Source organism: Galeopterus variegatus, unplaced genomic scaffold, assembly GCF_000696425.1.
Source record: "Galeopterus variegatus unplaced genomic scaffold, G_variegatus-3.0.2 Scaffold596, whole genome shotgun sequence".
In the NCBI taxonomy this organism is placed as follows: Eukaryota; Metazoa; Chordata; class Mammalia; order Dermoptera; family Cynocephalidae; genus Galeopterus; species Galeopterus variegatus.
Genome location: NW_007726707.1, coordinates 458648 through 482890, shown reverse-complemented (window position 1 = coordinate 482890; position 24243 = coordinate 458648). Strand labels below are relative to the sequence as shown.

Here is a 24243-nt window from a genome sequence, read left to right as displayed (position 1 = left end):
GGGAGATTGGGCCGGGGGGGGGGGGGGGGGCAGAAAGAGGGCTAATTATAATTATTTCAAATATAAACTTTCAACCAATTCCTTTCTTTTCAAGTATTCACTCTGTAGTACCTTGGGCCTCCAACTACTGAGCCTTTTCAGAGTCCAACAGGTTAAACAGACTCACTTATTACTAGCTTCTACCTTTTTATAAACCCAGGTGCTAGCTTTCTCTGTCCTAAGTCTCTTCCATCCAGTTCTAAACCACTTTCCATTTTCCAAAAAGTTGTCAAAATCTTGTCACTACTGTTGTCCTCTCTCCTGGTTTCTTGGTCCTTATAGATTTATACATTTTCAACACCATTTATTTTCAGTTTAGTGGCATTTTGAGGTTGATTTGCCATGTTTAACCAGGAGAATAATTCTTAAAGGATATAATTTTTGATACTTTAAGGAACTGAGAACATGTCCCAATTGCTTCACTTAAAAGCTATATTTTTTTCATATATTTTTTAAGTGTGATTCTTCAGACTACATATTTAAAATTGCTATGTTTCATATAAAGAAATGATATTATTTATCAACTGTCAAAGTCACATACTGTTGGAATTGGTGTCCAGAGATGGTTAGTGGCCTGGCCTGAGTCCTCCATATCTTCTTACACAGTCTCTCTGACGGTAAACATTATCATTCATAAGGCAGCTGACTAAAATTAGGCATTTTCAATACTGTGGATTTGGATTTCTCCATAAAGCCATCTCTCTGCTATGGAAATTGCCCCATAAACTTGACCTCTTCATTAACACCCTACTCTAGCCAGCTGAGGTAACTGATCTCAGAAAACAAATATTATATTGCATTTCTTTTAGGATGATCTAAGAATTTGAACCAAACATTTAAACCTGATGCAGTATCTTGGCTAAAGTAGTTCATCAAACATGTTTTTTTTTCCTATGCATGATTCATAGAATTGAAGAGTCCATATCCTTACAACTGAGCTCATTTCTAGATTTAATATATGTCATGTATGAGTTAATTGTCTTTGTGAATCTAGCATAAATACAGTCAGCACATTGAACATACTATTAGAGAACACCCCTATTTGCTAAATAAGAAAATGTAACAGGTTTCTAAATCTGCTTCCCAAAAACCTTGATACTGGTGAAGGGATACTGCAATATGCCTTGAGGGATCTGCTAATCATATCCAGGCCTTTGCCACAGGAGCATGAGCTGAATGTTGGCCTGATCTATAATTGGACTCTTATGACCATCTGGTAGTTTCTGTGACATATTAGTGGCCTTGGCCCAGTTTCTAATTGGCATGTACGAGCATCAAATTGCATGTATCCACATCCACAAGACAGCTTAACTTTCTAAATAAGAGAGGTCATAATATCTTTTTCTTTAGGTATGATGCAGTTGCTCTTTGCACGTTTTTTGTTTTAACTGAAAAGAAGCTAAAATTTCAAGATTCCCATGTTACTTTAATCCTGAACCTTTTGAATCCACTTCTCTACTAACTGAAAGAGTCTAGAAACTGCTAGTCCTTGGCCCTGTATCTTGAAGAAATTATATAGCATTCATTACATATCTCTACCTTCAAGATATAGCCATTCTTAATCTACAAGCTGTCTGCCAGCTTTCCTAGAAAGATTCACCTGTAATCATTTTAAACACAGCCAGTGGAGACAAGATTGCTTTAGTTAGTAGCTTACCAGCTTAAACTGAGTACTCTCTAGTTGGAATGAAAACTTCAAGGGAAAACACAGAATAAGTTTTCACTTACATTTTATATTTTACTTGGCAACTTGTTTTGAAATGTTGTATAAAAGATCCAGCACAGGAAACATTTTATACTCCTGCTTATGATTAATAAATATGGAATCTGGGGCATTCTATTTTATAAATCAAGGTCTTAGTCCAAATTTCCTGTTTTTCTACATTTAAAAAAAAACTCAGGGTAAAAATAGCATTAAACTCTATAGGGCACTCAGGGGTCAAGGCAACAGGCAAAATAGATCACTCGGGATGTCATGGTGCTTGAGACTGTTATCAGAGCATTAGCAGAAACATTTTTTGTGTAGTCACTACAGAAAAGGCATTTGGTACAGCTGGTTTTATCAAAACATATGTAAATATATCCTACTTTGGATTTTCTTTGCTTGTTGAAATGAGGAAAGGAATGAATAATACAAAATAATAAACAAGTGACTTGGAAATGCAGGCTCATACACAGCTAGTTTATGGAAAACCCCAGTCACTCTAGTCAAAGACTGTCTTGCCACATCTTAATTTTAATCGCATCTATTTCTGCCTATATTTTACAAACTCTTCAGTCTTTAATACCCTGCACCACCACACCAAATACACACATATGCTCACTCACACATTTGATCTTTGTTCAAAGATTTTCCAGTCTTAAGTCATCTGTACTCTCTGCCTCTCTCAAAATCTCTCAGCCCAGCCTCTGCGTAATAACCTATGGTGAGTCTTCCAGCATCTCTCTTTCTGTAGAATATTACCAAGATACTCTGGAGAACACATACATGGTAGAAATTTATATCATTAATTGACACTTCATCATATGAAGGTGAAAGTCTTCTTGTTTGTATTTCTTTATAGCCTAAAGAATGTTTCTTGATACAACCAAAGGAAACAAAAGAGGATGCCACCAAGACCAGGAAAAGGAGAAAGGTAATAATAATAATTTCTAACAGTGGTATAGCCCCATATGGTTTCCATCACATTTTTATATATTATTGTTTGCTGAGGCAACTGTTGTAATTCCCAGTTTAGAGGTACAGAATTGAAATATATGGTGAGGTTTGGTGACTTTTCTAAGATCACTAGGAATATGTTTCCTAGTTATAAGTTTCTGTTAAAGCTGAAAATAAATTCTTCTGACTCTTTTTTCAGTCTTGTGGAGCATCTTTGTTACCTGTCTTTTGTTTTCACTGTAGTTAAGTGTCAGACATAGATTTCTAATTCTAGAAGGAGCCCAGAGCTATCCTACCCACTGGCCCTTCTGTCTCTGTCCAAGAAAAAAAAATTACCAACCTTTTTTTCCTACTTATTCCAGTTTTTAAGACCTTACACCTTTAAGTATTAATAAAAAGAAAATAGTAAGTAGATGAAGGTAGTATAAGGCTTTTCTAATTTGGAACCATAACTTAAGGCAAAAAGCTCCCCTTCCATTTTCATATTTCCCTGTGATCATAGGGAAGCCTCTGTTGCTTCTATACAAACTATTATACTGCTCAGCCTCGGAGAAAGTATGGTTAGCTTTGACCTTCTACCACAGTCATGAAAACAGCAGTGTAATTCTCTCCCTGCCAAGAAGGGTCTCCTGCTGAAGTCAGCAGAGGAAATATGATTGGGATCAGAGGAAAGAAGATGGACTCAAACCAGTTACTTACAAGCAAGCTTTTAGAAAACTGAGAGTGTGTGTGCATATGTTTTCTTTTCTTGCAAATGGCCAAATAGGAAGATGAGAGATGCCAAATTGGCTGAGGTTTGGCAAGTCCTTAAAGAAGTGACTTTAACTTCTCTTTGATAGTTTGTACGCTAATGGCCTTCAGGAGTGTTAACTTCTTGGTGGCTCAAGGTCAGAACTGTAGCTAGGTAGTTTAGCCTTGACTGAGGTCATGCTAAAATGTGCCCACTGATGACATATTTTTAAGTTAATTCCTTTGACAGAACCTTGACCATTCTTGGCAATGGTATAGAATGAGGATAGTGAGGAAGGAGGAAAAAAAGCTGGGGTGGGAGGCAGGTAATGGCTTCTTTGGAACTTTGGTGAAACATTAGAAAGAAGGAAGAAGGGAAGTTTATGATGAAAAATGAACTGTGTGTTCGTAGTACATTGCAAGCATTCAATAAATGCTACACAAATGAGTTCAAATCAAAATAGATGTTGGAAAGTATTTCCTGTAATATCTGTTCTACTTTCCACCAGGCCACGTTGAGTCTGTCTGTTTCGAAGACTTGAGAATCAAGGGTGTAAAGTCCTACTTTTTTAGTAGGCTCCTATGCTTAAATTACTCCTGTAGGTTTTGCTCTCATGCCAGAAATCCAAACTGAGAATCAGCACCTCAAAAACCAGGTTAGACAAGAAATTCTCAAAATTCTATCTTCCAGGAATACAGATCATCTAAGGCTAAAAGAGGTTTTCATAGCATAGATTTCTTGACTTTTAACAGAAAATAATGTTCTATTATGGAGACTTCCTGCAAAAATTTCAGTTCTAGAATTTGTAGACCAAGAGTTACAAGGAGCTTTTAGATCATCTGTTTGTTTTTCAAAGCAATAATTAGGCACAAGAATTATTCAGTAAGATCTCTCAAGGGTATTTATTGAACTCACATTCACACTGGACTTTCACCAAAAGCTTTGTGTTAAATAGCCAGAGGAATCAACCTATCCTAAGTCAAATGCCATTCTAAGATCTGTCTTCCCATCTTTTTTCTTTTGTGTCTCAGAAGAAAATTACTGATGTTCTTGCAAAATCAGAGCCCAAACCAGGGACACCTGAAGATCTACAGAAGCTGACAAAGGACTATTACAGCAGCAATCGCTCAGTGATTGAATTAGAAGAACTGAACCTACCAGGTACAGCCAGGCTTCAGTTATCCTAATGATGAGGAGCAAAACAGGTTTATCTTTACTCTACTACATGTTCTGGTTGGGTATCTCAGCCAGTAAATTAATATATTTTCCACATGCTAGTACTCCTTTCCACAATGTAATAGCTTTAACTGTTGGATGATTTCTTTATTAGGATGCTAAAAAGTATTTGTGATTATGTTTTCTTTTTTGTTCAAAAGGCTAACTGTGGGGTGTTTTTTTGTTTTTGTTTTTGTTTTCCAGCAGACTCTTCAAGGAGTAAGAATTGCTTTTTTTTTTTTGGCAGCTGGCCAGTACAGGAGTCTGAACCTTTGAGCTTGGTGTTATGACACCATGCTGTAACCAGCTGAGCTTACCCGCCAGCCCAAGGAGAAAGAATTTCTAATAAGGAAAGAAGTTAAAGATAAAGCACACACTTAAAAGTATAGACATGAAACATTGATTTGCTCATCCTTTGTAGACAGGAACTTTAGCCTTAATAAGCATCTTAGTTTTGCTGTTGTCCTTGTCATGGGTTTCTAGTCATCATGATTTTTAAAGTAGTGTTTCAGGTTGTAGCTCAGACTTTTTCAAGCAAACTATATAAAGATAGGAACAAAATTCTGCATTCTTATCAAGGCTGACACTTTACCCCACAGTGATTCTTAAGTATACGGAAGTTTGAAATGTACTGCCTTAGAGTATTTACGATTAAGTTAAAAGGTATTGCAAAATTAAAGCAACTAATTTTAATTAATTTTAAAATTATGATGCATCCTATAAGTGTTTAGGGTGGGGATGGAAGAAAATAGTTGTCATAAAATCAAACCATAAAAAGTGTAAGTACCACTGCTTCAGATGAGCTATTTATAGTCTACCAGCGATATCTAATACTGCTTTTGGAAAAAGTCAAGGGTAGCTTGATTTCTTTTTCCATTACAACTTTATGCTTTCTAGAAGCTTGAGAAACTAAAAAACAGTCTGTTCCATGAATTTTTATAATTCTTTCGTGATATGCTTTTTTTAAAAATGCACTTCGGGTTTGGAGACATGAGCGCCCTGTCTGTTTCTTTTCCAAGAAGATTACCCTTTAGGGAATTGGAGTGCATTTGCACATGAGCAAGATCTGGAGTTTTAGACTTACTGAGCCCAGACAGCTCCAACAGCAGTTAGAAATCACTCTTCTCAGCACACCAGTTCCTCTGGCGTGAGAGCTGTGTCCTGATTGCTCTATCACAGGATCCAAGGGTTACAACAAAACTCTTTTTCAAGCTCTTTCTGAAGTTTGGCATTTACTGTGATTCAATGGTCAGTTTTCCCTTCTAGCTCTTTGTTAGAGAATACCTTGAACTTAGGATTTATGACTTAATGGGACTGCTGCTATTCTGTAACCTCAAGGAACATCATAAACCTTGATCCTCTCTGGAATTATAGAGTCACAGGTCAGAAGAAACCTTTAAGAAGTCATTTGAGTTCCATAGTGAGTTTGCATTACATTATTCTTTTACTATAGTTCACAAATACAGTTAGGCAAGAATGTGTGGCCATGGGTTAGTTTAGGGAGGAAGAAAAGTATGTTAGAAAAACTGTTATAGCCAAAAAGAACAGGTTTTCATTTTCAGTTAACACTGTAAACTGAGGCATTGCAGGAAGGTTTAGGAGAAAAGGCCCTAGTCCCCACACTGATGAGATCAAGGACAGAGAGGATGTCTGTGCTAGGTGAGGGGAGAGGAAGAGGCCACAGGTTATTTGGAACAGGCTTACGGCATAATTACAAGGAGTCTTCAAAAAGTTCATGGAATGATTCTCATTATCTTTTAATTACATTTTTCCACAAACTTTTTGAAGTACCCTTGTATAAATAGTGAAGTATTGTTCCTAATTAGTTTGTCAAGTGTCTTACTTGGTTTTGACTTGAGGTTGGTTGTGTCTTTAGGGAAGGAACATGTCTTCTATTAATATTATGCACTGTACATTGTTAATGTCTTACACGTGGGCATTTAATTAGAGGCCAGAGTCACCCAGAGCTAATTTACCTCTCTGCTGTCTTCTGAGAGCTGCAGTGTGGTTTAGATCAGTGATTCTTAAATGCCTATAGGCTAGCTGCAACCAAATTACCCAGGCATTTCTTAAAATGCAGACTCCCAGGCCCACCCCCAAGGGATTCTCACTATGCAAAAGAGAGTCCATCCAGGAATCTGTATCTTTTGTAAAGCTCTACAGGTGAGTGATCATATTCAACCTCGGGAAATTACAGTTTTAAAGACCATGTAAGGCTCCACAAACAGTGTAGAAGGCAACATCTTTAAAGTTAGTTGCATAATGTGAATTACATGTGCTGTGTCACAATATAAATTTTATTTAATTTAGTAATAGTTTGCTCCCTAACACTCTGCAGTGTTTATTGACAAAATTTCTTGCAGAGGGACAGGATAATATTCATGACATTGCTTTATACAGCTTAGGTGCAGAGTTAGTAATACTACATAATTGCTAGACCATGATCATCATTGGTCGGGCAAGGCCCCTGTATTATTTAATGTGTTGTGTTGTATTTTGATGCATTATTCTCATTCTTCCCCAATCCACAAATATGTCATGTTATATATGTATGTACATTTTAAATTTTGTCTAAATGACTGGTTTTCTCATTCTGTTTCTTTCTTCCCTTGACACTTTTCCCAGATATGCCTACGTGGCTTTATGCACATCTATTTCATTACTTCCAAATGCTGCATACTATTCCAATGTTTTCATCTAACACATACTGTTCATCCATTTTCCCAAGTATGGACACCTAGGTTACTTCTAGCACCCCAGTATCATAAATAATGCCAGGATGAATATCTTGGGTGTGTCCCTTTATAGACCACACAAGAATTTCTTTTCATTATTTTCCCAGTAATAAAATCATGGGGTCATAGGGAGTATACATCTTAATATTACTACTTTCCAGAATAATTATACCAGTTTACACTTCCACCTACAGTTCACAAGAGTTCCCATCACCCTACATTCTCAACAACATTTGGTACTATATACATCTTTGTAACATTTGCCATTCTAATCAATGTGTAAAGTGTTATCCCATCTTGTATTAATTTGTACTTCTCTGATTAATGGGTTTGAGCATGTCTACACAAAGCCGTTAGCCACTTCACTTTGTCCTTGTGTATTGCCTGTTCCATGGATGTGATAAATAAGGGTGCTTCAGTAGCCTACTGAATGATACAACAGGCTTCTATTTCACTACTGCAAGAAATTATGGGCTGCTCCACAAAGGGCTAAAAGTTTACTTGTTGCTGCTGTTATTTTAAATACTAGATAACATTTTAGAATATATAATGAGTCCCCAATTCGCTAATGTTTTACAACCTTGTTCAAAATGTGTCATTCACATTTAATCTATTTTGATTGTGTGTTTGTGTACAAAATTCTCTACAAAGTTTGTTTTCCATATTTCCAGACTCCTGTTTCCTGAAGGCTAATGATTTGACTCACAGTCTTTCATCATACCTAAAAGAAAGTAAGTAAACTCTGATTTTTTAAAAAATTTATTCCCCAAGTTATTATTCCATTAAAAAATAAGGTCTGTCTCTTTAAAATAAAAATTTTTTAAACTCCATTTAAAATCAAAAGTTTCCACCTTGGCCTGGCCGGTTAGCTCAGTTGGTTAGAGCGTGGTGTTATAACACCAATGTCAAGGGTTCAGATCCCCAAACCAGCCAGCTGCACCCAAAAAAAAAAAAAAGTTTCCATCTTAAGTGGATTTTGTTGTTTTCTTTTTTTCTTTTAAATAGCTCTTAAATTAAGGGGGTTTTTTGGTCCATCTTGATATTAATTTTTAATTTATTTAAATTTATTTTTGTTTTGCTCTGGCTTTGGGTATTTGGGTTTTGGTCTCACTTTTTGTTTGTAATGCAATAGAAGTATTGGTCTAGGAATCTATAGAACAGTGTTCTAGTCTCAGGTCCCTTACTAATTTGCTGTTTGATCTATGACAAGTCACTGAGAACTCCCCTGGACTTGATTTTATCTGAAAAGGAAGTTTGACTATGTGATTTCTATTCCAGCTGTGAGATTCTGAAATTCTGTTCACAGGTTCAGAATTCAGACTGTAGCTATTGCAAAATCAATCTAATTTGATCTCCTCAGTATGGATTGTATATAGCTGGAAATAACTAGATTATTCATTTAAAGTGGTCAATTATTTGTGGTCAGCAATGATATAGTCTAGATGTAGAAATTTAATACTCTTCTTTTAAACTGTAAGCAATTCTGACGACACCCAACTTGAGTTCATAAATCTTTCTCAGCATCAAATTCAGCAAGTATAAATCCAGGTAATAATAGAATCACCCTTACTGGATTATTAGAACTAGAAGAGAAAATGAATGTAAAGTGCTTAACACAGTGTCGATGTTCAGTAAATATTTAGTATTATTTAAATGTCAGTTTCATTTTATATCTTTATGGGTGTCCTTTTAAAATTTAACATCACTGAATCAGAATTCTTTTCCTGTTGAGTGAACATTGTCTTCAAGCATCAAACATCAATTAAAATTTTGAAAATGTATTATTCCAAATTTTTTCACTTAATTCTAAAACTAGTCACATTTAGGTACTTGGCGCACATTATGTGTTTTGTGTCAAAATTAATGATATTTCAATATAATATCTAGAATAACCAGAAAATAGAATTATAATTATAAATTATAATGAATTGTGCTCATAAGAATTAATTGGAGAATACTCAACTTTGGGGGCTCTATTTTGCTATATTTAGAGTAATTTCATTGTGGTCTTTTTTCAGTCTGTCCTAAGTGGGTAAAACTTTGGAAAAAGCACAATGAGAAGAAATCAGTCCTGATGCTGATCATCTGTAGCTCTGCCGTCCGCGCCCTGGAGCTCATTAGGTTGGAAGCTTCTCCTCTGTTATTTCGTAAATGTTTCCTGATATGTCACCATGCTCATATATTCTATGTGCTAGGGATACAGTAATGAACAAAAGAGAGTCCCTGCTCTCACGGAACTTATGTTCCAGTGGGGGTGACAGACAATAAACAAATAAAGACACATTATAATGTCAAATTTAGTGATAAGTTATGTAAAGAAAAAATGAAGCATGGCAAAGGGATAGTGGATGGGGACTACTTTAAAAAGAGTGGTCACAGAAAGCTTCTCTAAGGAGATGAAACATGAGCAAAGACTTGAACAAGTGAAGAAGAGAGCCAAGCAGCTATCTGGGAGAAGAGCATTTCAGGCAGAGGAGACAGTAAGTGCAAAGGATACTGCAGTAGGAAGTCACTGAGAGATTTTGAGCAGAGAGTCACAAGATCTGAATCATCATTTAAAGTATTGCTTTGGCTGTTCTGTAGAGAACATACATTGTAGACAGCAAGGGTAAAAACACGGAGAAAATACCAGAAACAAGTAGTTAGAAGTAAAAAATGGAAGATCTGACTTGATAACAAGAAACGACCGAATACCAATAAACTTACCGAAATCTATGTAAACATATAAGGTACGCAGAAGATCTTTAACAAACAAAAAGGTGTACCATATCCTTAAATAGAAAGATTCGGTGTTGTAAAGATGTCTGTTTTACTTAAGATAATCTGCAATTGTACAGATTCCCAATAAAATACCAATAGAATTGTTTTTTAAACTAGATAAACTAGTTCTAAATTCATATGGGAAAATAAAAAAGTAAAAAATGGGCATGGAAATTCTGGAAAAGAATACTAATGAGAGGATATTATTCCTATCAAATTACAAACATATATATATATTACGAAGTCTCAGTAATTAAAATAGTATAGAACTGGTACATACACGAAAGACAGTTCAAATCCGTGGAACAGAATTGAAAGTTCAGAAATAGACCCAAATACTTACAAAAATGTAGCATATGGCTAAGGTAAATCAGAAATGAGCAGGGAAAGATGAATTATTTAATAAATGGGGCTGGAACAACTGGGTAGCCATCTGGAAAAATAAAGTTGGATTCATATCTCATTTCTCACACCAAGATAAATTCCAAATGGACCAAAAATTTAAATATAAAAATTTTGTTTTAAAAATAATTTGTCAGTACTTTACTAAGTGCTTTCACATACCTTTTCATTTACTGTACTTTTTGTAGAGTAAACAAAAAGGCTTCCACTGGGTCAGGTGGTTAACATTCAGCTTTCAGAGAAGACCCATCAGAAGAATAAGATGGGATTGCCTGGGACCAGCTCTCTCTGGGAGCCAGGCTCCAGGCCAGGCTATGACAGGAGACAAAGAAAAATCCAAGTCATGAAGAAAAAGGAACTTGGTCAAATAGACTAAGGTACAAGTGTATACACTCAGTAAAAGATATTCAACACCTATTTTCTTAAATGAACTGATCTAATCATTAAGTTAGAAAAGTAGTTGTTAAACTTTAAAAGTCCTTCAAACCTTCCATTCTCCACCTATACACACACATTAAGTTTTATTACATACTCTCCCAGTAAAATAGAAGTGTTTCTTTCAACTGTTTCTGCTGTAAACATAATTGATCTTCAAGACTTCAACTGCTCCTGGGCAGCTGTACTTGCTGATCCTGAATCATAGGAGTTCACTCTGACTTTTCAGTGCTTTAAAAACTACCACCACAGAACTTATTTCAGGTTCAAATACGAATGGCAAAGAGGTTGGCCTGGAGGTGGCTTCTTAAAAACAAGCTGTCAAGTTGATTCGAGCTTCTACTGTATATAAATTCCTTTCTGAGGGGTATAAAAGCATTATGTTGTCATACTTCATTTACCAGTTTTCAGTATTTTTCTGTGTCCCCAATGATATTACGATCCATTTCAAGGTTAGGTGATTTGTAAAAGGTGATTTCTAAGCAGGCACAACAAACCCTATTCATAAAGACTAATGTTTAATAAATCTGACTTTTGTAAGAACATCTGTTCTCTTGAGAGTCATGAATTATGTTAAATTGTCGTCCTACTTAACCTTGCCACGGAGAAAGCTAATGTGTAAGTAAAAACTCAAATGCAACAGAACTTGGATGGCATGATTCACTATTTTGCAAACTCATATATTTCTACTGGTCAATAATATTTCTCAAAACATAATAATGACATATAAGGGAAAGCAGTATTCCCATGTTAGATCTATCCCCAAATATCAATTAAAAGATTGTTCACTCGTACCCATTTCTTCTCAAGACAAAATTTTAGGTGACATATAGAAATACATGCAACGATTAAAAATCAGGTGGTGAAAATGGAAGCAAAGAAAAAGTAAAGATCAGAAAATCAGGTGAAACCAGCTAAGATTAGTGCTCAAGATCACTTCCATCAAGCCCTGTTCAGTCACAGAGGACAGACACCCCAACTATGGGCATGCACTTTCCAGCAGCCAGGATAATTTGGGATACATTACCAGTTATCAGATTCATGACATTCTCTGGGTTTAAAAACAAAAGGAAAAACAGTTCTCTGAGAAATATAGCTTCTCCCATTGTGACATAGTGGCAGCATCGTCAGTATTATCTCTACAGTAAAAACAATGGACAGATGATGTCATGTGGCTATTGACACAGCAGCTGTTGGTGCGGGCTGAGGATCTGCTGCCAAAGCAGAGGTAGTAAAAGCAGTCATGTACGGTACCAGCCAGTGTGGTCTCAGCCCCCAGAGCCGACTGTCTGAATTGATTTTGATAGATCCAGGGTGTCAAACACCGAGAAACTAAATGCCTGTCCTGCATGAGGCCAGAGGGTGCAAGTTGACAGCCCAAGAGCTAAGTTTACCTACCCCACAGGTATTTTGTGTTGAAAAAATTTGAACAAGTTGCCCATATTTAAAATTCAATTGCACATATAAAAATCTGGATTTCTGGCTTCTCTAATAATCAGAAGGTCCTGTACCACTGGGCCCATAATCTGACATCATAATAATGGGCTGGGCTGGGCTCTGGCTGACCCCTTTACAGGGGCACACACTTTACAGGGCACACTCTCTAGTTCCCTTCAGTCCTCACACCCGCTCCCATAGCTCTAATTCAGCCAGTCCTTTGTGTCAGTAGCTTCCTTTCATTTTTCTCCTTGATTCCTCCCTCCCTCCGTCCTTCCTTCCTTCTTTTCTTTCCCTTTGGCCAAAGCATTTCCACATATAAAATTTTACAGAGAAACTCAGTCTGCAAAGTAGACAAAGGTGGGGCTGCTCTGCTAGAAGGATGTAAGCCCTCCTCCCTTTAAGGCTCATCTGCCGGCTCCCTGGCTCAGCCACCACTGACAGACCTTTGTAGATGCCCTTGGGCTCCACAGAGCACAGGCTGACATCACCATTCTAACATAGCTCTTGCAACCAAATTCTGTATGAGAACTACACTGCAGAGTTGGAAGATAAATTCTGTGCCAGAGACGTGAAACAGAAATTCTGTGTTACAAGTGATGGGCAGATCCATGTTTTTCAATAATCAAGGAAGCCTACATGAGGTTACCTTTGTGTAGAATTAGAAGCCAACCCAAACGCGCCTGAATAAAAAGCTACCCCAGTTCCAGTGCAGGGATTGACTAATCTGAAAGTTCAACTTTTTGTGTATGTGTACTAGGGTACTTCAAAAAGTTTGTGGAAAAATGGAATTGAAAAATAATACTAATCTTCCCATGAACTTTTTGAAGTACTCTCATATATATACGCATACATATGCACACACGTACGCACATTTACGCACACATTCTTTGGATAAAGCAAGACATAATGCCTAAGTAAACAAGGCCCAGAATGAGTGAATTTTCTTAAGTATTAATCTATTTCTTTTCATTAGGTCGATGACAGCATTCAGAGGAGACAGCAAAGTTATGAAGTTATTTGCAAAACACATAAAGGTAAGCAAGGGCCTGTGGTTCCTGATGAGAGATGTAAATGATCCCCAAGAACCACTCCCAGACCTCAGCTTTTTCCCTTCAACCTCTTCTAATCTTCTTAGCAAGTGTTTTCTTTGCTGCCTTACTTATATGACATATTTCACAACCATTCTGTTTTTTTTTTTTTTTTTAATTTCATGCCTCTATATACCCATCTTCCCCCACAGCAGTCACAACTAAACCATGCTCAGTTCTAGGACAGAGGCTGAGGTTTGACCTGTGGATTCTGGAGGGTTTACCAGTTTTCTGGGAAGATGTTCTTCTTTGCCCTGGAAGTTTACCCTAAACAACTGTAGCCCCATTTGCTTTTTACTTTCTTAACTTTGAGATAAAATGCTCTAAATTGGCCTATGATTGCACTTCCTTAATGACTCTTCCTTTTCTTCTCCTCCATATTGGGATAGGTCCAGGAGCAGGTAAAGTTGCTGGAGAAGCGTGTGGTGCACCTGGGTGTAGGAACACCAGGGAGAATTAAAGAGCTTGTTAAACAAGGTATGAAAAGAGGGTAGTGATACTCCTACCCAGTGCTGGGAGTTTGCCTTATCCTGTGTGAGTCTGGGAAACCACATGTGGGATATAGAGAAACCAGACCTCTGAGTTAATTCAGTAATTGGAAACTCGGCCTTCACTCTCTGAAGCCAGCTGGCAAGTATAATGCAATAGGGAATGATAAGGACCGTGGCAAACTGAAGTACGTATGTCCACTTAAACATTCAAATTTCACTTGCTGGAAGCAGGTTATTGGATCCACACAGTCTTCGTTCCGTCAATTCGCAATCTCTGGGATTTGCAGAGCTGTGTGTGGACTATTTCCTATCGCTTAATTGAGTCTTCATTCCCTGAGATTCCCATTCTGGTTGAGGGCTGTTATATGAGGCATATTGAAACACAAATGCAGTTTCTATGGATGAAATACAGTTATCCCAGAATATTTCTCCTCAAATGCATTTCTCTTTTAGTGCTTTCCTCAGAAAATATTCCAGACAACATCCACTAGTAGGTTTTTTTTTTTTCCTTTTTGTCTTTTTTCGTGACCGGCAACGGATTGCAACCCTCAGTGTTGCGCCCGTACCGGACCGGGACCAGCAACGGGATCGCAACCCTCGGTGTCGCGCCCGCACCGCGCTCAGCCAGTGAGCGGACCGGTCTCTATATGGATCCGAACTCTCGGTGGGAGCGCCGCCGCACTCCCAAGCGCCGCACTCTACCGAGTGTGCCACCAGGCCGGCCCCACTAGTAGGTTTTTATAGTTTGTTGATTTTCTCCAAGCCAGTAGCCTAGGAACCTGCTAACCTGTCGATGATCTTATTACCTGTTCTACCTACCAGACAGATTTAATGATTTCTTTTCAATACTCATTTCCAAATTCCTTATTTAAAATAGTAATAAAACTTTGTTTTATAATTCTCTGGAGCTATTCCTGGATTATTTTATGTATCTAAAAGTAATGTGTTCATCAGTATAGTAACTCAGTATAGAGAGATGGTCATTTGCCAAGAAGAGTTCTGTGCATATACAAAAAAGTAACTTGGCAGCCCCTGACAAGGAAGGAAAACATTTTTTAAGTTCCTGCATGTACTTAGTGCTATGCTTACACCCTTACAAAGGAAATCTCGTTCAGTACTCACAGCATCGTTACAGGCTAGCATTCTTAATACTTATGAGAGAAAACTGAAGCTCAGAAGGGTTAAGTGACCCCCTCCCAAGGTCTCTCAGACCAGGCCTTTCTGGTTCCAGAGCCTTTCCCCCTCAAGGAGCTCCTAATCCTATTGAAGAGCTAAATGTACATAGACTGGGACTGAGAACATGAGGCTGTAAATGCCAAGAACCAAATGAGCACTTCTAAGTCCTAAAGGAGTTGAAAAGAGGGAGAGATTGCTATGTTTCCCTGAATCTGCAGGGAAGGGTCTTTAACTGGTCTTTGAAGTATGGAGAGGGTTAAGATAATCAGGGAGAGTTAAGGAAAGCATTCATGAATGGGAGAACAGCCCCTCAAAAGAGGGCAGGCAGATGTACCTGGTGTATCAAGAGGAGACAATGAGTAGGCAATACAGTGTTGAGGTTAAGAGCCCCTGGTATGGACTCAGACCTCCAGGTCCAAATCCCAGGCCCAGCAAATTACCATCTCTGTGACCTTGGCAAGTTACTTAACATTTCTAAGCCTGTTTCTCTATCCAAATGATAGGGATAGTAACAGTACCTATGTCAAGGATTGTTATGAAAATACAATGCCAATAAATAGTTGAGCACAATGAATGTCACACCCTAAGCACTCAACAAATACCAGTTATTATTTTTATTAAAGATTTAGACCAACTTTTTTGCTTGGAGACTTCATGGGCTATAGTAGCAGGTGATTCCATTGGAAAGAAAGTCAGATTGTGGAGGGAGGACCTTGAAAAATAAGCTGAGGAGTTTGGATTTCTATCCGTGGACATAGGAAGGCATTGAAAGTTAAGGAACAGAGGAGAGGCACCCATAGTCCTTCTGTGAGACCGGGACTTAGGAGAGATTGGCTGGGCATCAGGAGAGAACAGAGATGGTCCCTGCCTTCCCCTCAGCTTTTAGCCAAAGATTCACCTCTTCCCTTTCTGGAATCCAGATTTGTTTGTGTGTGTCACCAGACTCCCCATGTAACGGAACCACTCTTCTCTGTATGTAAAAGAGAGGGAGGGAGGGAGAGAGAGAGAAAACAAAGCTGTCCAGACTGTTGAAATTAGATTTCTACACAGTTGTGAGAACTCTGTGTGAAGGCTTATTTCATGTAGAAAAATTATTTAAGGACCTGTTAATTTTTTATAATATTAATGAAAATAACTTTTACTTCTGATTCTGATTGCATGACTGGTTTAACATTCATTAACCACAGGTGTTAGGCTACATACAAAGTGTTAAAAGAGAACAGTCCCAGCAGTCTAGAACCCGAAAACCCTACAAAGAGAGAGACCAATGGCACATAACTCATTTTATATAGCTGTTTATGACTTAACAAGATGTTTATATGTTTAATATATAAGGAGAGTTTCAAGATGTCAAAAGATATCCCATGATACTGGAACCTGTACAATTAAAGAATTATGTTGTTTTAATTTAATAATGAAGAGGATTTTGTGACTATTAAAAGCCTCTGAAAAATGCAAAAAGGTGCAGAGAAGAAAATAATTTACTTTAGAGATAGTTAATAGTGTTAGTTAATATTGAATATATTTCTTTTCAGTCTTTTTTCTATACATTTATATATTAATTTTTATCAGGCGGAGATCACAGTACATGTCATAACTTTATAACCTACTTTTTTCCCTTACTGTATTTAATGAGGACTTTCCTTGTCATGAAATAGTTTTAATTTTTCATTTGTAATGGTTACATAATATTCTATTGTAAAATTATATTGTTTTTACAATTCTATTATGGTACGATATTTGGGTTGTTTCTATCTAGTGTTTTGCTATTATAAGTAATACTACAATGATCATCTTTGCTAGTAACCACGTTTAAGTTTCTGACATTTTTTACAGGAATATGTCATAGGAGGAAAATTATTTTATCAAATAGTAAGCATTTTAAAACTCTTATTATATAATGTCCACTTTCATTCCAGAGAGGCTATACCTATTTCCTCTCCCACCAGCAGTTAAGTTATTTTTAAGGGAAGACTGTCAACCCATTGTCTTTCCCAGTTTACCATTTTTATTTTAATTTTGCAGAGAATTTTAAATAAGCAGCACTTTGATTGTAAGAAGCAGGAAAAAGTATTTGGGGCAGAGAGTAAAATACTGAAATGACCTCCGGGAACAGGGAAAAGCTGAGGGGAAGTGCTTCAGGTACTGTTTGCACATGTGACATGTAACAGCTTGGAGCAATGGCTGTGTGCCCAAATCTGAGACCTCTGAATCCTGAGACCTCTGAGGACTAGACAATCCCTGAGGTCCCATCCAGCCCTCATGTTGCATAATTATCTTCTAGGTAGACAGGAAAACAAAGAGAATAGAGTCCCTAAGTGATTTACCAGCCTCATCAAAGGGTTGCTGACTATGAATAGAGCCCATTCATCTTAACTTCCTTTTCTGCCTAAAAACGAAGTTTTAGAGCAACCCTGTCCTCATCCTTCTCCCCACTCAACTCCTCAGGGTCATGCAGACGCAACTGGACTCAACTCCTCTGAAGGGCCACTACCCCAAACTGCAGGATGCACCTTACCATAAATCCTTGTCAGGAGTGACACTCTACCTCCTGGGCCTTCGTGCGGTGGAGGCTGGGCCAGCACATAGCACCAGCTGAGCTTAGCAAGGGCAGCGGCTCTGCTTTCCTCACAGCAGTTGTGAAATTATGAGGGGAACACGTCTTGAGTGCCATTTTTGTTTTCCATCAGGCAAGGGCAGCACTTAATGTGCAGAGAGTAGTTGCTGGGGGAGAAGACAGCAAATGAGTCAAAAAGCAACCAGGGAAATAAAAAATCATTTTAATAAGTTTATGTCATGAAGCCATTTTCTGCAGCAGCTGTCTCCCTGCCTCTTTCAGGTGGCCTTAATTTGAACCCCTTAAAGTTTCTGGTTTTCGACTGGAACTGGAGAGATCAGAAGTTGAGGAGAATGATGGACATTCCCGAGGTACCGTGTAACCAGCAATTTTTTTTTTTCAATTTGAACTTAAGTTCAAACATACTAATAAAGTCTTTGACATGGGGAGCCAGCACATTCTGGCTTCTGAAGTGATTTCTTTCTTTAACTCAGATAACTACGGTTATGAAGGCCACCTCATCCCCTCATACATAACTGTATTTTTTCCATGTGTTTTACAGGAATCAGCTTTGTTGCTTATTAAATGGCCAGTTACCTCTGCCCCACTAGGGACCACATCTATACTTTACCTTAGAGAAACAGGAAGATTTGAAGGACTTGACACTTCTTGTATCTTTCTTTATAAACACAATCATCTTTGCCTTTCATCCTTCTATGTGCACTTTGGGCCAGGGTATGGAGAGGGAGGACACAAATCTCCACATCCCCAAAAACCCACTTACTTAATTTAGAAAGATATTTTGGTTTTGTGAAGTGGGAAAATTTTTTAGTGTCTCAGTGGATTAGAACTGAATGATTGAATGACTTTGTGGGCACTGTATTAGCTCATTACATATTTATGAAAGCAGTCCATTACCATCACATTGTGAAACATTGATTTTGCCACCCACTATGTTATCATGGGGCTAATTTTTCAATCTAGCCTGATGCTTTGAAGTAGCTGTTGGGGAAAAAAAGGTTTACACAGTAATAAACCTGGCTGCCAGTTACCAATCAGGAAAAAATTGTGGCAGTAACTATCAAAGAAGCTTGGAATTACTCCTGCAAATATGCTGAATGAATGAATTTACCACATAAAACCATATCCCCTGAATGACCAACCATGATTATAATTGATCATTGAGTTATATTAGACATCAGTTCATGTCAAAAAACAATTTGCCCAGTTTCCTGCACACAGAATCATATATTCTGCATCCTGAATTGGCAGGTTTTTCAAAACTGGTTTAACAAATTGGATGTCAGGCATATGAAGCCATATCTGATTATTTCAGTTATAATGTTAAATCTGAGTAATCCACTAGTTTTCTAATTTATAATAATGAAAAATAGTGTAAAAAATCTGCCACCCATAGTTATTTTTATTATGTTGATGTAATTATTAGCAGTTATTCAAGGCAATAAAATCCTATATCGAAATATATATAATCTGGGTTGCAGAAATCACACTTTGGAATCCCTGAAACAGCTTTGAATGACATTTTGTTTTGAATGGCTGCAAACAAAAGGGCTCTTTAATGAAACTGATGTTTTATATAGTAACTCTTCCTTTATTTATGTAAATATTTCAACTCTGAATGAAATTTAGGTTAAGACTTTTGCCCTCTCTGATTCTGGCCATAACAGCTGTGTAAATACCAAAGAGTCCAAATGGTTAGATTTATTCACCAAGATTGTCTTTGTTTGATCTTAACCTTTTTTTTCCCCCCTCTAATTTAGATAAGGAAGGATGTTTTTGAACTTCTGGAAATGGGAGTACTCAATCTATGCAAGTCAGAATCTTTGAAGCTGGGCCTTTTCTAAGTTTGGATCCTAATGAAGATTCTAGTTTTCACAGTGGAATTTGCATCTTATTTAATGACTCTGGCACATTGCACGTGCTCAGTAAATATCAGCCGTTATTTTATGTTAACTGCATCACCAGCTGGATCACAGGGAATATTTGATGGGGATTCTTTGACAGAAATAAATCTGTTCTTTTGCCACCTCCCTCCAATAATAAAGTCTCACTGCTTATGTGTGATCTTTGTTGAGCAGAGTTTTTCTCTCATCAGCTGGCCTCTGATGTGACCGTTCAGAAGAGAAAGAGCAGCTAGAGACTTGTGGCAAGCCCCTTATCTCTCTGAGCCTCAGTCTCATCAGCTGCAAAATGGGAATGATACCTCACAGAATTGTTGAGGATTCCATGAGAGGTATATGTAGAGCAGATCTGTAAACTGTGAGGCATGGTCTCAGCATGAAGGGTGGCAGTGGTAGTGGTAGAAAGAGCTGCAAGTGCACGTGGCACTTTGTAAATGTATAAAAGACAGCAATATAACTACAGCTGTCCTGTTCACTTACCTTTTTTTAACTTTTAATTTTGAAATAATTTTAGACTTAATGAAAAGTTGCAAAAATAGTATAGAGTATTCCCCTATCCCTTTCCGCCAGCTTCCCCAGTGTTAACATCTTGTATAACCACAATACAGTTACCAAAACTAAGAAATCAACATTAGTACAACAGTTCACTAAGCTACAGACTTTATTTGGATTTCACCAGTTTTCCACTGGTGTCCTTTTTCTATTCCAGAATCCAGTCTAGCCACATTGAATTTAGTTGTCATGTCTCTTCAGTTTGCTCAGATTGGTGACCGTTCCTCAGTCTTTCCTTGTTTTTCATAATCTTTATACTTTTGAAGAGTACTCATCAGGTATTTTGTAGAATGTCCCTCAATTTGGATTTGTCCATAATTTCCTCATGATTTAATTGAAGTTAAGCATTTTTTTTGGCCAGAACATCACAGAAGTGATATGTCCTTCTTGATGCATCGCATCAGGGGATACATAATGTTAATGTCTTATTACCAGTGATGTAAACCTTGATCACCTGGTTAAGGTGGTGTCTGCCTATTTTCCCCAGTATAGAGTAACTATTTTTTCCCTTCGTGATTAATATCTATCTTGGGTGAGATACTTTGAGGCTATAAAAATATCTGTTTTTCCTCAAATTTTTGCCCACTAATTTTAGTGACTATCAGTAGTTCTTGGCCTGCAACAGTTATTGCTGTAGTGATTTTCCTATTTCCTTCATACCATTAACATTTATTAATTGGAATTTCTCTGTAAGAAAGAGCTGTCCCTTTTTCCCATTTACTTATTTGTTCAATTATTTATTTGCATCAGTATGGACTCATGGATATTTATTTTATTCTATGGGTTATAATGCAATACTATTGTTTTTTTATTTTATGGGTCAAATTCACTTACTTTTCTTACTAATTTGAAAATGTTGATTGATCACCCACTCTGTGCCAAGCACTGTGTTTACAGCTTTCACTTACTTATAGTCTGTCATGTTTAATCAATGAAACAGTCCTAAAGGAAAAGTGTTACTATTCACATTTTATTGATAATGAACCTGAAATCTCAGGAGGGAACACACTAGTTTAAGTAAGAGCCAGAAGTAAAACTCAGGTCTCCCATATTCACCTCAGGACATCAAGTTGTCTGTTCGGAGACTAAGGCTTATATAGCAAATGAGATAGGAAGCAAACAGATGCTGTATTAGTCCATTTATGTTGCTTATAACAAAATACCTGAAACTGGGTGATTTATAAAGAAAACAAAATTTATTGCTTACAGTTTCTGAGGCTGGGAAGTCCAAAGTCCATCTGGTGGTGGCAACAGTGACCCAGGGGTCTCACATTGCAATGGTGGAAGCAGGGAGAGCAAGAGAGAGAGAAAGACAGATTCTCCTCTTCTTTTAAAGTCTTCAGAGCCACACCCTTGACCACGATTTTTAATCCATTCACTACTGCATGGTCCTACAATCCAATCACCTCTCTAAAGCTCCACCTTTCAGTTACTGTAATAGGATTTCCCACCCTGTTAACAGTCAGAGTGGGGTGTAAGTTTCTAATACATAAAACCTGAGGGACACAATTCAAGCTTCAGAGAGTTACTGCCACTACTGATATATAAAATTCCACATTTGAATTTTGTGAAATTTTAAATGGACCTGGCAGGCTAGCAAATCAAAATCCAGCAAGTCATACATTCCTGCACAGCAGCAACTTGCTGCTCATGCACCTCAGCAGGCTGAAAGCCCCACACACTGACTCACAAGAGGACAAAGGAGTAGGTTCTGTTCCCCAGGATCCTGACTAGAGCCCAACAAGTTAAAAAGACAAAGAAAAAAAAAAGCCACTACAGAATGAAAATTCATTCGAGCTATAGCTAAACTTAACCCGATTATTTTCATCCTTTTAAACCTAATAAGTCGGATGTTCTTGGCCAATGGTAAAAAAGAAAATGGATAACATACCTTTCCAATAGAGGCATTTAGCTTCCTGTCAGTGACATGTCTTAGATTAGAAAAAAAATCTATGATGATTATTTAGGAGGACAGATTTACAAATTATGACCAATCCACCAAGTTGCTATTCACTTGCCAAAACCAAAAAATGAGATCATCATGAACATTATGTGTGTACATGTGTGTGAGAGTGTACCCCACACATATACCCAATTCCTATTCTACCCTCATATTTAGTATATTTGCATCCCAGCATTAATAAGAAAAGACAATGAAATATAAAGCAACCCCAAATATACAAAATGTCTAGTAATACCTGAGAAGGCTATCTACACAGTGGTTAAAGAAAAATGAAGGCAAGAACTTTAAATATCACTCTGAAATTTTAATGAAACCACAACACAACAGATGCTAACGCTGTTGTATCAGTATCAGTATCAATCTAGACGGTGGTTCTCAAACGGGAGATCTTGCATCCCAGGGGATATTTACAATGTCTGGAGATATGTTTGGCTGTCACAACTGTGGGCATTTAGTGGGTAGAAGCCAGGAATGTGGCTAAACATTCTACAAACCAACAGGATAATGCCCACAACAAAAAAATATCAGGCCGAAAGTGTCAATAGTGCTGAGGTGGAAGAACCCTGTTCTAGAAATATTGAAAAACAAAGCATATGAAGTATATTTGCACACTAGATTTATTGAAAAGAGAGAAATAGGTGAATATAAAAATACCTGTGAAATGTATATCTGTCGGTCTCTCAAGAATAGTGTCCCAGAAATGTCTGCACTTACTACTTGTGATGACTGATTTTAATGTGTCAACTTGATTGGGCCACATGGTGCCCAAATAGGTGGTCAAACATTATTCTGGGTGTTTCTGTTAGGGTGTGTTTGGATGAGATTAACATTTAAGTCAGTGGGCTTGAGTAACAGAGATTGCCCTCCAAAATGTGAGTGGGCCTCATCCTCTCAGTTGAAGGCCTGAATAGAACAGAAGGCCCACCCTCCCTGAGTAAGAGAATTCTCCTGTCTAACGGCCTTCTAACTGAAACATCGGCTGTCCCTGGCTCTGCAGCAGCCTGTCGGCCTTCACACTTGAACGGGGACATCAGCTCTGCAGATTTTGGACTTGTCAGCCTCCATAATCGTGTGAGCCAATTCCTTAATATATGTGTATAAAATCATATAATCTCCTATTGGTTCTGTTTCTCTGGAGAGCCCTGACTAATACACTACCTGTGATGCTCCTTGTAGTTTGGGCTTCTGTTTAGTTTGGTTTTCTTGTTTTATAAAGAGCCTAGGAAATGCTGTTCTTATTGGTTTGTTACTGTAATGACCCCTGGGCTAGGCGTTATCTATGTAGTATAATCCCACCCAATGTTGTAACTAGTTCCTAAATCACAAAATCATAAAATATATTTTATAGGCCAACCCTGCACATATAATCTAATCTCATAGCTTGTTACTGCCTTTTAAACCCAAGCTCTTGACCATGTTTATTTAGTAAAATGAAATAGATGTTAACAAGAAGTGTTCACTATTGTCTTCTCACACAAAGCTGCTGATACCAACAGCCATACTAGTCACCACATCAAAGTCAGATTCAAATGGCCTGCTGAAAATTTCCCATTGGTATTTTGCTTTTTTTCCAATTTTGTAAGTGAAAAGCTTTGACTCTGAATTGGAAACCTGCTAGTGTTAAGTATTTGCATTTATTTTGTATTCTTTTAAACTAGGTACATTTGCCAAAGTCATTGCCTTCTTTGACACAAAAATAGTACACCATGGTTTCTCTGCCTAATGTTATGAAAAAGGGAATACTAGAAACTCACATGCTGCCTAATTTAAACAATCCTAATTCTACATCCCAAATACCAGTTTTTAAAGAAGTAATTATTAATTATTAACAGCCTAATGAAAATGATGTTAGTAGGTTTCTAACAAATGAAAAGACCTAGTATCGAACCTAATACAATACCATATTGCAATATTAAACGTCTAATTGATTATCTTCCTCCTCCTCTTGCCTCATTTGGGCTACTTCAAAGCATGCATTTAGAAGAAGTTAGGGGGAAATATTTTTTTTTTTTTTTTTTTTTTTTTTTTTTTTTTTTTTTTTTTTTTTTTTTTTTTTTTTGTTGGGGTGTGGTATCACAT

At 37.4% G+C, this 24243-nt stretch overlaps 1 protein-coding gene across 1 annotated transcript in view; it reads left to right on the top strand.

Moving 5' to 3' along the window:
- Window positions 1-19812, top strand: part of CMSS1 (cms1 ribosomal small subunit homolog (yeast)) — a 30827-nt gene extending 11015 nt beyond the window's left edge. The window contains exons 3-10 of the mRNA XM_008570359.1: window positions 2604-2675; window positions 4460-4589; window positions 8050-8109; window positions 9397-9499; window positions 13389-13449; window positions 13893-13980; window positions 18010-18098; window positions 19509-19812. Of these exons, the coding sequence (XP_008568581.1) occupies window positions 2604-2675; window positions 4460-4589; window positions 8050-8109; window positions 9397-9499; window positions 13389-13449; window positions 13893-13980; window positions 18010-18098; window positions 19509-19592 (687 nt within the window). The 3' untranslated portion in view covers window positions 19593-19812. The remainder of the gene's footprint in view (window positions 1-2603; window positions 2676-4459; window positions 4590-8049; window positions 8110-9396; window positions 9500-13388; window positions 13450-13892; window positions 13981-18009; window positions 18099-19508) is intronic.
- Window positions 19813-24243: the final 4431 nt, after the last annotated feature.